This window comes from Nelumbo lutea, chromosome 8, assembly GCF_056320005.1.
Source record: "Nelumbo lutea isolate HS-2025 chromosome 8, American lotus-T2T, whole genome shotgun sequence".
NCBI classification, from domain to species: Eukaryota; Viridiplantae; Streptophyta; class Magnoliopsida; order Proteales; family Nelumbonaceae; genus Nelumbo; species Nelumbo lutea.
The window spans coordinates 52,035,470-52,049,700 of record NC_142691.1 but is presented as its reverse complement, the minus strand read 5'-3'; the positions used below and the strand labels follow the sequence as shown (position 1 = coordinate 52,049,700).

General features: G+C 40.5%; 1 protein-coding gene across 1 annotated transcript in view; it reads left to right on the top strand.

The window, feature by feature from the left end:
* The window catches only part of RID2 (S-adenosyl-L-methionine-dependent methyltransferases superfamily protein), a 32,767-nt gene extending 21,090 nt beyond the window's left edge, over nt 1–11,677 (top strand). Inside the window, exons 7-10 of the mRNA XM_088959511.1 lie at nt 3,873–3,922; nt 4,020–4,172; nt 8,035–10,284; nt 11,349–11,677. Of these exons, the coding sequence (XP_088815637.1) occupies nt 3,873–3,922; nt 4,020–4,172; nt 8,035–8,080 (249 nt within the window). The 3' untranslated portion in view covers nt 8,081–10,284; nt 11,349–11,677. The remainder of the gene's footprint in view (nt 1–3,872; nt 3,923–4,019; nt 4,173–8,034; nt 10,285–11,348) is intronic.
* Nucleotides 11,678–14,231: the final 2,554 nt, after the last annotated feature.

Sequence of the window (14,231 nt, the reverse complement as noted above, 5' to 3'; positions counted from 1 at the left end):
TAGATTTTGGGCTAGATGGGTCAACAATGCCATTCTATCAAGATTGCTAGGGCATTTTGAAAGATGATTTGCATGAAGTGTTTAATGAATTCTTTGAGGGAGGAGTAATAAATCTAGGTTTGAACTCAACGTTTATTGCTTGGTGTCTATGAAGTCTAATGCAACCCATCCTCAAGAGTTTAGTCCCATTAGCTTGGTGAAGAGTTTATATAAAATAATGGAGGGTGGGCCTTGGCACAATGGTTGGCTTGCTCCATTTTGACATGGGTGACCAAGGTTCAAATCTTGGAAATAGTCTCTTTGTATGCGTAGGGTTAAGCTATGTACATTTGTCCCTTCCTAAACCTCGCATTGGCAAGAGCCTCATGCATTGGGCTGCCCTTCTTTTTCTATCCTTGAGGATTAGGGTAGCTCTTCATATTGTGATTTCACCTAATCATGGTGCTTTTATGAAGAATGAGAGTGTGGAGGAGATGAAAAGAGAAGGGAATGGAATAGTGGTGGACTTCTTTTTGGATTTAAGAAGAATTAGGTAAGGGGACCCTTTCTCTCCCTTTATCTTTACTCTAATTGTTGAGATCCTTGGGAAAATAATTTTTAGGGTGGATTCACAAGTTCTAGTGAGAGGACAAAAAATTGATCATGATGGGATTCCAATTACACATTTGCAATTTGGAAATGACACAATGTTGTTTTGTTAGGAAGGGAATAGAAGGTGGGTCAGGAATTAAGTTAATAGCACAACTTTTTGAATAGATCTCAAATCTAAAAGTGAATATTGATAAAAGTTATATGGTGGCTATTGATTTGAAATAAAGGGTCAAAGTGTGCAATTGGATGTGAGGGCCTATGAATGGCCATTGCAATATTTAGGTTTACCTCTTGGGAAAATCCAAAGAAGAGTAGTTTTTAGGATCCTATTGTGGATAGGTTTGCTAAAAGACTTGCCTCGTGGAAGAAAAGCTATTTGTCATTAGTAGGTAGGATTGCTTTAATAAGATCCACTTTATCTAGTTTGCCTATTTATTGCATATCTGTATTTAAGATGTCGGATGAGAGGCTTTTTGTGGAAGACAGGGGAGGAGAAAAAGGACCATAAAGTTAGATGGGAAATGGTTAGTAGAAGCAAGGAGTTGGTGGTTTGGGCATGGGTAATTTACAAAAAAAAAAGGAATGTATCATTATTGGGGAAGTGGCTTGGAGACTACCTATGGATAAGGATAAACTTTGGGCTAAGGTAGTGGTAAGCATTCATGGTCTTGTAGTGGACTGATGGGATGTTGATGTATTGACTAGGGCTACAACAACTTCTTCATGGAAGGCCATCCAAGCTATTTTGCCTTTTTTCCTACCTTTTGTTAGGTATGATCCAGTGTTTTAAAAGGCGTGGGAGGCGTAGGTCCCTAGGCAAGGCACTCCCAAAACGCTCTGAGGCGTATGCCAATGGCGCTAACACCTCTGAGGCATACACCTCATACGAGCTTTTTTCATGAAGTGTGCTAGAGGTGTACTTCTCATGCGCCTCATGCACACCTCATATAAAAAGACAAAAAAAAAAAGAAAAAAGGAAAGGAAAGGAAAAGAATGGGAAGGGAAGGGAAAGAAAAAGAAAGAAAGAAAGAGAAGGAAAGGGAAGGGGAGAAAAGATAAGAGGAAAGAAAGTGGTCTTCCCCCGGCCACTTCGATTAGTGCTATGCATCTTTATTCTTCTTAATATAGAAGATTTTTATTAAAAATAAAGAAAAATGAGATCCCCCCTTCCTCTTCTTCCTCCTCACTCCCCTCCTTGTGTTCGGGAGGCTTACGCCACTTATGTTATGAACTACGCCTCACGCCTCGCGTGACGACTTCGCGTTTTAAAACATTGGTATGATCTATGTTTTGGAAACCCTAATTCTAGGAACATATTTGGGTGGGGAACCGTCCTTTGAAAGACAAATTTCCCTCCTTGTTTTCCCTTTCAAGATACAAAGATGAGCATGTCTCTACTTTCCTTGTTCCATTTAGTTCAAGAAATTGTTTTGATTGAGACTTGGGTTTGAGGAGTGTAAGGGATTCCGAATGAAATTGTATTTTGGCTTTGCTTCATATCCTTGTATCCTTGAAGGGATTTTCTTGGTTCCCTCTAAAACTTACAGCCATATTTGGACCCTCTCCTCCACTAGTACCTTTTCCTTTGCCACGTTCTTCAAGACCTTAATTAAACCCTTTAATAGTTTGGGGCATCATCCTTTCCCTATAAAGGAGGTTTGGAGTAAATCTATCCCTTAAAGAATTGGAGGTTTCTGTTGTCAAGTCTCCCTGAAAAGAATAAATACTTTTGAGGGGAGTTTTTTGGCTCCCTCTAAAACTTACAGCCGGATTTGGACCCTCACCTCCACTAGTACCTTGTCCTTTGCTTCGTTCTTCAAGGCCTTTATTCAACCCTTTGATAATTTGGGGCATCCTTTCGCTATAAAGGAGGTTTGGAGTAAACATATCCCTTAAAGAATTGGAGGTTTCTGTTGTGAAGTCTTCCTGAGAATAAATACTTATGGTCTAGGCTAAAGAACAGAACTAATTGGTGCTTGTCCCCACGCTAGTGCGTTCTATGCAAGGTTAATGGCGAAACTTTCTTTTACTTATTAATCTCCTGCCCCCTTTGTAACCTATATTTGGAAATGGTTTCTCTCTCTCTCTCTCTCTCTCTCTCTTTGGGTGTAGGTGGACTCCCCCGCTTAATGTGCAAGGCTTGTTTTTCTCTATTTTCTTTAGTTGACCAAAGAAAAGGGGGAGAATAATGTGGAAATGCTTAAGGGCTGCTTTGAGCTGGACGTATGGGAAGAACGGAATTCAAGATTTTTTTTCAGATAAGGAAAGAAGAAAAGAGGCAATCATAGACACCATCATGATTAGAATGGTTCAATGGGGGGAAATCTTTGGAGCTCTTTACTGATTTCTCAACAGGTGACGTTAGGAAAAACTGGATGGAAGTGGCTTGTTCAGACCGTCATTAAGTCTACTACAAGCCCCTTATGGTCTCCACCAGCTAATGACAGTAAGTTTAGTTTTGATGGGAGTAGTGCATGTAACCTAGGTCCTTTTGGCATTGGAGGTGTTCTTGGAGATGGTGAAGGCATAATTATTGGTTTATTCTCAGGCCCAATTGGTGTAGGGGACTCATTAAAGGCTAAGATTATGGCTGTTATGGAGGGAGTGCAAAAGGCGAAGGATATGAACTTAAGTAAGCTGATTATAGAAGGTGATTCAAAGCTGGTAGTGGAATGGCTGCAAAAGATAGAAGCTGGACTGTGGAGATACAGTAGTGAAAGAAAGAAATTCAAGTGGATGACACAAGATATGGATGTGAGACTTAGTTGGGTTAAAAGAACTGCTATGCCTTTGCTGATATTCTAGCAAAGAAAGGTGTGGGAAGAAGTCAACTGTTTTGGTCTCAATTGTAATCTCTTAAGTTTTTGAGGAGAGTTAAGAAGCTTTACCTTTCCTCTTTTATGTCTCCAATGTTCTCTGATTTAGTTATTAATGAAAATTTCCGTTATTGATAAAAAGGTACACAGACAAGAATACCCCTGTCCACATACCTACTATGTCAATGTTTTCTAAAAAGAATAACTCTATATGTTAATGTAACTAAATGAACTCATTCGAATTTTCAAAATCTTGGTCCAAAAGTGTTGTTTTGAAAGTTCTACCTGTGAGCTGTAAATCATACCAAATGTCTTATGGCTCATTTATATTTCAATGCAAAAATCCTTAGTTTCCTTTGGAGAAATATTAAGTGGTTACTCTTTGAATATTTTTTTGATGGATGTTGCAATTCTCCCATTTGTCTGTCATTGAGTTTGATCATTTTCTGGTTTTGAATTAAGCAGTGGTTATGCAATGCTGACAAATCCTCTCATGATCCAAGATTGAGATTGAAGTATGCTTTTTCTGACCATGGAGCTAATATTTTCCTATCCCAATCAAGAAAGATATTTTGTGGCAGGCATAATGAATGGGGCATAATCTTTTTGCAGGGCTTTCTTTGGATCATTATATAGATGTTTAGCAAGGGGAGCAAGAGCAGTGTTGCAAGTATATCCTGAAAACTTAGCACAGCGTGAGTTGATCCTAGGTTTTGCTATGCGTGCTGGATTTGCAGGTGGCGTGGTGATTGATTATCCCCACAGGTATGCTATAGGTTAAACAGTCTTAGTCATCTTTATGGCATCAGGGAACTGTGTTGGTTCTTCACCTTGATGCTCCTTTTTGGTTTTCCTTGTTCACTTTTGATAAATTTTCCTTGTTTGCATCCAGCCTATGACTAATCTTGAATCCCCTTCCACTTCTAGCTGGAGGCCCAACTGTTTAGCCAATCTGAGCCCTTGAAGGAGTGCCATTAGTTCTGCTCTTAGTGAGTCACCCACCCCTAAAGGGCCAGATAAAAGGGCCAAAACTCTTCCTTCCGTATTTCTAATCACCCCCCCCCCCCCGATTCCAGAAGGACCAGGGTTTCCCATAGAACTTCCTTCAAAGTTCATTTTCACAGAAAAATGTGAGGGTGGGGTCCACTCATTAACAATAGTAGGAGGGATGGAAGAGCCTGCTACTATGTTCCAACCTCTAAGCAAGTCATCTGCAGAAAAATCCTTGAAGAGGTCCATAGTTTTCAGCCAATGTATCACCTTGATGGTAATGCCTTCTATAACTTGTTCTTGGCCTTGGAAAATGCTGTTATTTTTCTCTTCCCAAACTGCCCACACAAGCTGCTCTCATTGTTCTTCACATCACCTTTCCCCGCTTCTTTTTTTGTTGGAAAAAACTAGAATCAACAGCTCTGCCACTCTTGAGGGGGGATTCCACTTGCAATCAAAGAAGGAAGAGAACCACTCCCAGACATGAGTACCAAAAGGACAGGATAAAAGTAGATGTTTTTCTTTTTTTTGATGAATGAGATAAAAGTAGATGATTTACCATCTCACCGCTGTTCAAGCAAAGACTATAAATGTGTGGGGATAAGCACCAGTTTGGTCTCTTTTTTTGAAGTACCTCCAAAGTTTTAATTTTTTGGAGTACCACTTCCCAACAAAAAGCCCTTACCTATGGGGGTATTGGAGCATACCACACTTATCTAGCAGGAAAAGAGTTAACCACATTAGTATCAGTCAACAAAGCATTGAAAAATGAGGAAACAGAGAAGCAACCTGATGAAGACTCTGACCAAAGAGAGTGCTACTCTCGTGCCTTTCAAAAAGAATAAAGCGATTTTGGATGCTGGTAAGCTCCAAATCCAGTGAAGGAATTGTTGTGGTGGAAAGTCGGTCTTCATTCTGCAATTAAAAAAAAAAAAACAGTAGATGGAACCTTTTCTGTTGAAGATTTTGGGACTCCCTCAGTGTTTTAAGAGTGCAAGGCTTAGGGGTCAATTTGCATCCGAGGCACAAGCCACAAGGCGAGGCGCACGCCTTTTTGAAGCAAGGCACAAAAAAAATGCTAAAATATTAAAAATGTCAGAAAAATAAAAAATGCCAAAAAATGTAAAAAAAAGTATAAAATATTGAACATAATATTAATAAAAAATATAAACTTAAATTTTAAAATAAGTGTTTTAAAAAACCTATTATCTACAATTAAAATACATAAGCATAACATGTGAAGTGTATTCAAATGATAATTTAAAAATAAAATCAAACGTGAATCATTTTCAAGCATGTAATTCCCACAATTTCTTTTATTCCTCAATTGCATTACTTCAAGTAGCTAATGTAATGTAAAACATATTATATTCCTGATTCTATCAGCCACCTTTGTGCCATGCCCCTCAAAGCAAGCCCAAACAAGTCCATGTTAGGGTCTTAAATTCTTAGTTCTCACACAAAAATAATGATTTTATAATTTTAATTGCTTTTTAAGAAGATATTCTATTAGGATGAATGAATGAACAAGTCCACCCGGCCCAGCCGCTAGGTTCAAAAAAAGAAAAAAAGTGTCCAATTTTCAAAAGGTGCATGCCTGGGCTGAGGTGTAAGGTGCACACCTAGGCGCACTAGGCATGTGCCTTTTGAAAGGGCTGTGCCTAGGACCTAGGCGAGGCGCATACCCTAAAATGCGCCTTACATGTGCGCCTAGGCGTGCCTTTTAAATCACTGGACTTCAATTGTTGGACTGAACCAGTTCTGGACATGATTGTGACTGCTTGTGGGGGAAACTTGGAGGCTGTGAATGTGACGGATCTTCATGCAGCAAGAATCAAAATCTCAGGTTCAAAGCCAGAGATCAGCCCTCATTCAATTGATCTGTTTCTTAAGTTTTTGGAGGAAAGTGTGGGTGGCAACAGAAGCTGAAGCAACACTTTGGTGCTGTGGGAGAAAGCTTGAAGATGATGATGAGGCATGGTGGGCGGTACGTGGAGGTGGGGGTTTGGAAATGAAAGATGAGATGGAAGTAAGAAATAATTTGGGAGGGGAAGGTAGTTGAGAAGCAAGGTAGACATTGGGTTAAAAACCCAAGATCTTATTCATTGGTGCAAGGAAGAAATGGAATTTAATGTTCCAGAGCATGTGCATGAGGTTCAAGGGCAGAACAAGAAGTCTAAGAGACAGGGAGAGGAGTTGGAGGTAGGTCAGGTGGATGACTCCAATCAGGCTTACGATTTGGATCAGGTATCTTCACGTAATGGGTTAAATGGTCACATGGGAGGATGTCCAATTGAGTTAGTTGGGCCTACTATGATGGAGCCCATAAAGGGTGGGCTGGATAAAGATGTTGGATTAAATGTATGTAACCTGTTGAACATAAAGGAGGCACATGAGATTTTAAGTGATCCAGTGGACTTTTCAGGAGGGGGTTGTTGGACATTTCTTCTGGTCCATCGTCTTCCTCTTCGACTAGACACTGATGGACGGGATGGGAGGATATGGGGAACCCTGCAATCAGGTCAGTCGAGATTAAGGGGTTTGAGGTTTAAAGGAATGAAGGGTTTTCAGCGGAGGTTTTGTACGAGATACAGGTTTCTCTCAGTGATAACAGAGGAAAATGATACGGTAAGGCTGAAAGGAAAGGAAAAGGAAGGGGCAGGAAAGATATTAAGTAATAAAGTAAGCAATGAGAACAGATTGGGGAAGTAGCAGAAGAAGGATTTAATTAATGGAATGGAAGGAAGGGTTGAATTGGAAAGGTTTGGGGCTATCAAAGGAAAAAGACCTTGCAATGGATAATTGGAAATTGAAAATGAAGAGGAGGAAGAGGTGATTATGTTGGATGGAGTTCACGAAATTGAGAAGAAAACTGATCTGGAAACAATTATTAACATCAAGATGGGGGTGGGTAAAACGCTGGGCCTTTTTTTCATGGGAAGAGAGGAATTTGCAAGAAAAGCCTTTGAGGAAATAGAAGAAATTCCTGGTGGTCTTTGGAAGAATTGTGAGGACAGTGCAATTGTTGAAGAGAGGTCTAAGGTTACAGAGGAGGAAGGGGGGAGTGCTAAGGACATGCCCAATGCAGTTAAAAGGTTCAAACAACATAAAAACTTCCAAGTTGTGCCAGTATCAAAGGCTTTTGCAAGGTTAAGGGGGATTTATTCGGTAGGTGGAAGGGGAGTTTTGAGCTGTCTGTTTGTAAGGTGTTTGGGTAATATGAGGAGGGGGTTCAGTAAGGAGTTAACGCATGGACAATGTTGGGCTTTAATTGGGTGGTTCGAGAGTTTTGGTCGTTTTGTGATTATAGTTTTGGAATTTTTGGGGTGGCAGGGTGTTTTGGTTTCTTATTTTTTGGGGGTTGATTCCTTACCACCCATTGTAATCTCCTATCTTGTCTCTTTCTTATAACTTTTTTCTTTATTTATCTTAAAAAAAATGGAAGAAAGTATCTGTTATTAATGCCATCCTTTTTATCTATTATTCTGTTTCATCATTAAATAATATCTTAGGTGCAGATCAAGCAACTATATAGCAAAAAATTGTCATATTGTCCTTAATAAACTTCTAATCTGGGTATGCCATTTCATTTCTGATCCATATTCTTTATTACTATCATAAAGTTAGTTCATTTCAGGTGCAACCCAATCAGCTGGTGTAAGGGGGAAATGCCATTAACCTAAGGAGATGCTCAATTGAGGAGACTGTTCTATTAATTATTTGTCAGAATATTTTTTCCATAAAAATTCATTGATAAAAAAGGTTAGAAACTGCATCATTGGCTAATTCTAGCTTCCTGATTGAAGCAGATAAAATTTCAATTTTGTCACTTATTGTGAACCTATCTTACTGGGTTAGAGTCTATGTTTTCATGTTCTGTATGTTGTGCACTTTTTAAGCCCTCATTTCCAAGGGTTGTTTATCTTAATTCCTCTCTTTTTGTAGGGAATTAAGGATTTCTCTTCTTTAGTTTTCTCTTTATTATATACATCTATTTTACACATTACTGGTGTAAAAGTTAAAATTTTATGAGGCTGTACAACAGTGGAGTGCCTTGTAGTCCATCTAGCTAGGCCCCTTCCTAGGCATCATCTAGGTAATGTTTTAAAACATGGAGGCGTGACATGAGGTGTTCCACTACCTAGAGGTGTGAGGCATAGTTTAGAACGTAAGAGGCGTAAGCCTCCCAAACACAAAGATGCGTAAGCCTCCTTAAGAGGAGGGGGGTCAGGCGGAAAAAGAGGAAGGGGGAATCTCATTTTTCTTTATTTTTAATAATAATTTTTTTTTATATTGAAGAAGAATAAAGATGCATAGCACTAGTTTCTTTCCTCTTATATTTTCTTCCCTCTCCTTCCCTTTCCTTTTTTCTTTTTCTTCTCTTTCTTTTTCTTTCCCTTTCTTCTCTTTTCTTTTCTTTTCCTTTCCTTTTTTTCTTTTTTCTTTTTGCTTTTTTTTTTCCAGTCTTTTTATAGGTGTGCATGAGGCACATGAGGTGTATGCCTCTAGCACGCCTCATGGAAAAAGCACATGAAGCGTACACCTCTTGCACCTGGGGCATACACCTCAGAGGTGTCAGCACCTCTAGCCTACGCTAGACCTATTCATGGGCCGGGTGGCCTGACGGGCCGGCCCGACCCCCGGATGGGCTTGAACAGGCTTTTTGGCTCGCGGGCTAAACCTCGGGCCAAAAATCCCGGCCCGCATAAAATTCGAGCCGGGCTCGGGCTTTGCCAAAATAGCCCGGCCAGGCCCGATCTATAGTTAAACCTAAGTAAAAACCCAATGTGATGTCCATTTGAATAAATTTTTTGATTTGAGAAGGTTGTTGATTCACTTGTAGGCCCATTGTTCATTTAAATAGGGGAAAAACATTTGAATTAAAATAGATAATGTCTATTTGAATAGGGAAAATTTTGAATTTCTTTTATTATGTCGGGCTTCGGGCTTTTTATTAGGGCCGGGCTCGGGCCTAACATTTTTCTGTTAATAAAGAGTCAAGGCCCAGCCCGGCCCGGCCCATGAACAGGTCTAGCCTACGCCTTGGGGCTTTTTGGAAGCACCTTGCTTGGAGGCACACCTCCAGGCGTACACCTCCCATGCCTTTTAAAACACTATCTAGATGATGATTTTTTCATATAGAAACTTGGGTAATGTTAACTTGTTTCACTAGTTGGTACAGCAATTAGAAAACATTTAAAGTGATCTAAACACATCGAGAATTATATGACCGAAAAACTAGGGAATAAACCACTACTCTGTTTATATAAGATGGAGATGCAGAGACTGTGTTTCTATTAGTTAATGAAAGAATAGAGGAAGAGAAAGGTATGAAGAGATGGAGCCCTTGTTATTTTGAATGCAACAAAGATACAGGTGAGAGAATGAAAGGATGGAGCTCTTGTTATTTTGAATGGGAAAGTCAGTTTCCTATTCTTGTATGTTTTTGTTATAGTAGCTTTTGGGAATTCAAAATGTAACATGTCTATTTTCCATGCTGGTGATGTAACATGCAATTTAAATGGTTTAATCGTTTCTTGCAAACTTTTTAAGAAAATCATTTAATTTTAAAGATGCATAGAATTTCCGTTCTGGATATTTGATTCATGCTATTAATGTGTTTTATGATGGGAAAATCTTTTTGGAAAATTTTTTATTAAAGCTACACTGATTTTTGCTTTGATCTTGATTCTTGCCATAGATATGAACCTGCAAATTAAATGGCTCTGGCCTAAATATTTATCTTCATGACAGTTCTAAGAGCAGGAAGGAATACCTTGTCCTCACTTGTGGTCCACCATCCCTAAGCACGGCCCTTCCCAGCGGGAAAGGTGAAGATGGAGAGACTTGTTCTGATGATGATAGTGGAGATGAGGATAATCAGACGGTAAGCTCCACTTAATTGACTCTTCAAGGAAGTGGACATTTATTTGGTACATCAGGAGTATGATGTGCTTATTTGCAGACTGCTTGATCCTTTTCCCTTAAATAAATTCTATGGTCAAATCAAATTGATATACTCTATTTGATTAAAAAGCCATCATCTGATCAAATATTATCTTGGTGGTATGGCTCATTAATCAAGGAGATAATCTGTTTGCAGCAGTGTTGCATGGGCATGGACATGGGAGTCGGAATCCGACATGTGTCCAGGAGTGCAAAATGAGAAAACATGGACTGGGGACACATATACTGAAAAGTATATACTATTAAAAGAATTCCATATTCTTTGAATTCTAAAGTTAGATACTTACAAAAATATTGCCTGTCAGGCCATCACTAATTAGGCTGCATTTGGTTGCAGTGCAAATTTTGACCAGGTGCAAGATTTGTAGCCTGTTCAGTTTTGCTTTCGTTTTGTCATAAATATAATTTGCATTGCTACCTGATACAGAATTTGTACTTTGTCTATTTTGCATTCATTGGCAGTGTAAATTTTGCATACCAAAAAGTGATGCAAAATTTGCACCACCTTCTACCTCAACTCTTCTCATATAAAGTGAGGTCACATCATCTTGTATCCTACCATACTCCTAGACGGATAACCCTCCTACCTTCATTCTCTGAGTGAAGGTCACTTTAGTTTACTTACAAACAAAGAAAACTGGTCAAAATCTGAAATAAACCAGAATATATACTTGGTCCTTTTACACTCCCATGCAATGTAATGCAACCAAACACAGCTTAGGTGACATTTGATACAACATCATTTTCATCTTATAGATTAGCTGTTCGTTTATATCATTTTCATGTTATAAATGGGAAATGTTACACACAAGTGCTTTCAAGAATTCATGGAGTGTCAGACTTGGATGTGTAACCAACACACGTCATCCATTTAGGAGAGTCCATTCAACACTGTTTTGCAGGGGTTTGGAGACAATAGACTCTACAACACCTCATTTATTTAGTATTTTTAGTAATGATGCTGAAAATACTTCTGGCATCCAGGTTTGCATTTCAGATAGGCATCGCCCCAGGAAGAAGCTGAAGACAACAAAGAAGGTTAAGGGAAGAGAATGGGTGATCAAGAAAAAGGAACAGATGAGAAGAAAAGGGAACATGGTACCTCCTGACACAAAATACACAGCCCGCAAAAGGAAAGCTCGGTTTTGATCAGTTCATTTTTCATCTGTATTTAAAGCTTGGGTTTGATCAGTTTTGAGGGGTAAATCTAGATTTAGAAGCTTGTGAGCTTTAAGATGTTTAACGGTAGTGGTGCTTTTGGAGGATTTGTGAAATTTAGCAGCAAAAGAAAAGCAAATTTTGTTCCATCTCAATTGTCCTATTTGTTTGCCTTATATTTCCGAATTGCATGAAATGGTACACTTTTTTTTTTTTGAATGGAATGAAATGGTACATTTTTGTAAACTAGAAACAAGTGTTGCCTACTTTATTTAGGCCGTGTCTTGCATTCTGATTCAGTGAAATGAATTTCAGACAAATCTGGATCTTATACTTAAATGGAATATCAGTAGATACCTTTTACGTCAGTGATCTCTTTCAAGCTTGTATAGTTTTTTTTTTTTTTGCTATATAAAATTAAGCTTCAAAGTATCATATCTGCCCGTATCGGCTGATACATATTGTGCCAATGGCTTACCGATATGCCCCTCCAGGGGTTGTATCGGGTCAGCCACTGGTTCAGAGGGTAGCCAGGCCTTAAACTGGCCCCTCTGAACTGGTTTCGAAAAAGAAAACAAATGAAACTTAAAAAAAAAATGTACCTTCATGGGCCGATATTCCGCCCCACCAGTGTATCGGCCCGTGTAGGTATTTGGAGCCTTGTATAAAATAACTATATTAACCACCAAAAGAAACATGGTTCACAACATCCAGCAGCCAGGTAGGCTGATGATCAAACCAAAGAAACTCATGCAGAGTTCGTTTAGCATACTTCTTCAAACAATGCGCATTATCATTCAGCCGTCTGTTAATGTAAACAAAACTGAGATCTTGAAATTTGACTTTCAGGGCCTGGATTTCAAAAAGAAGATAATAAGGCTGCATTTGGCATTCACTTATCTCCTAATGAGGAATGCCAAATGCAGATATCGAAGAACTAGGAGAACAAGCACCATTTAAACTATTAATCACCAGAGGGAGTCTGAACAGCACACCACCCTCGGCCAACCTTCTGTGCTTGTCTTTAAACGAGCCTTTTAGGCCCTGTTCGTTTTTCGTGAAGTGAAGGAGGAAAGTTTGGTAAATGGGATTGTGAATGCCATTGACCAATTGACCAGTGTTCAAATTCTAAAATCATATGGGACCCACAGTAAGTTTAATTTTCCCGAATATCAGTTCTCCGGGTAAACGATACCCTTGCGACACTCGGGTAAATTGGTTTCCCGAGTGGTTCCCGAGTGGAGGGTAAGTAGATAAAAAAAGGAAAATCTCAAAATTGCCCCCCCTTCCCCCCAATAACAAATAAGGTTGAGAGTGTCTCTTCGACTTTTTTCCTAGAAATCACCTCTCGGCTTTGCGTTTCTCCTCCAATCCGTTCTACTTCTCCAAAAATCACACCGCGTTTCTCCTCTTCCACTCCATCATCTTGTTGCCGTTGGTTCTCTAAGTTGCTGTTCTGCTTGATCTAGTCATCGGCTTAGTCGATGTAACTGTTTCTGGTCACGTACCAAATTTTTTTTTCGTGATGTATCAATTTTTTGGCTAAGTACCTCGTCATTTGATCTGCTCCCAGATGATGGAGCTCCCTGGTGGCGAACTGCCTGGTGGTGAGCTACTTGGTGGCGAACTCCCTAGTGGTGAGCTACTTGGTGGCGAACTCCCTGGTGGTGAGCTACTTGGTGACGAACTCCCTGGTGGTAAGCTACTTGGTGACGAGCTCCCTGGTGGTGAGCTACTTGGTGATGAATTTCCTGGTGGTGAGGTACTTGGTGACGAGCTCCCTGGTAGTGAGCTACTTGGTGATGAGCTCCTTGGTGGTGAGCTATTTGGTGGCGAGCTCCCTGGTAGTGAGCTACTTGGTGACGAGCTCCCTGGTGGTGAGCTCATCATTCGACCTGCTCCCAGGTGGCCTATGACTCAAAGGATGGTGGAGCTCCCTGGTGTAGCGCAACCCGACTGCCCTCTGCATGAGGTGATGTTCTCCTCTTTGTAGACGGCGAGAGCTGAGGAACCTGTGAGAACTGAATCAGAGGACCCGAGGGTGTTTACTCGACGAGGACTCTCCGATGCTTAAGTTAGCACTCTGATTGTAGAGAGCTTGAAGATGATATTAGAGAAATGAGAGAGCTAGAGAGCAGGGGTTACCTCCATTTTTCCATCCCCCTTTCCCTAGGGGGGTGAGGTCTTTATATACTGATGCAACTGCTATTTGCTAGGGCTGAGCTGGTGGGCGCAGGTAATCGTTGCAGTGTACGGTCCTGCCAGGCAGTAAGCAACCACCAGAGCTGGTAGGTATGGTGCCGTCAGTTGAGAGGCGTGGGTACAGTCTTCTGGTACGGCTGTCAGACAGAATGCTTCTTGTGAGGCCCTAGACGAGCTCCTTGGTGATGAGCTTCGAGCTGCTTGGTGATGAGCTCCAAGCTACTTGGTGACGAGCTCCTTGATGATGAGCTCCGAGCTGCCTGGCGGCGAGCTCCTTGGTGATGAGCTCCGAGTTGCCTGGTGGCGAGCTCCTTGGTAATGAGCTTCGGGCTGCCTAGTGGTGAGCTCCTTGGAGAGCTGCCTATCTCCTTGGTGGCGAGCTCTTTGGAGAGCTGCTTAGCTCCTTTGTGGCGAGCTCCTTGGCGAGCTCCTTGGAGAGCTGCCTAGCTCCTTGGTGGTTAGTTCCTTGGTGAGTTTTCGAGCTCCTTGGTGGTGAGCTCCTTGGAG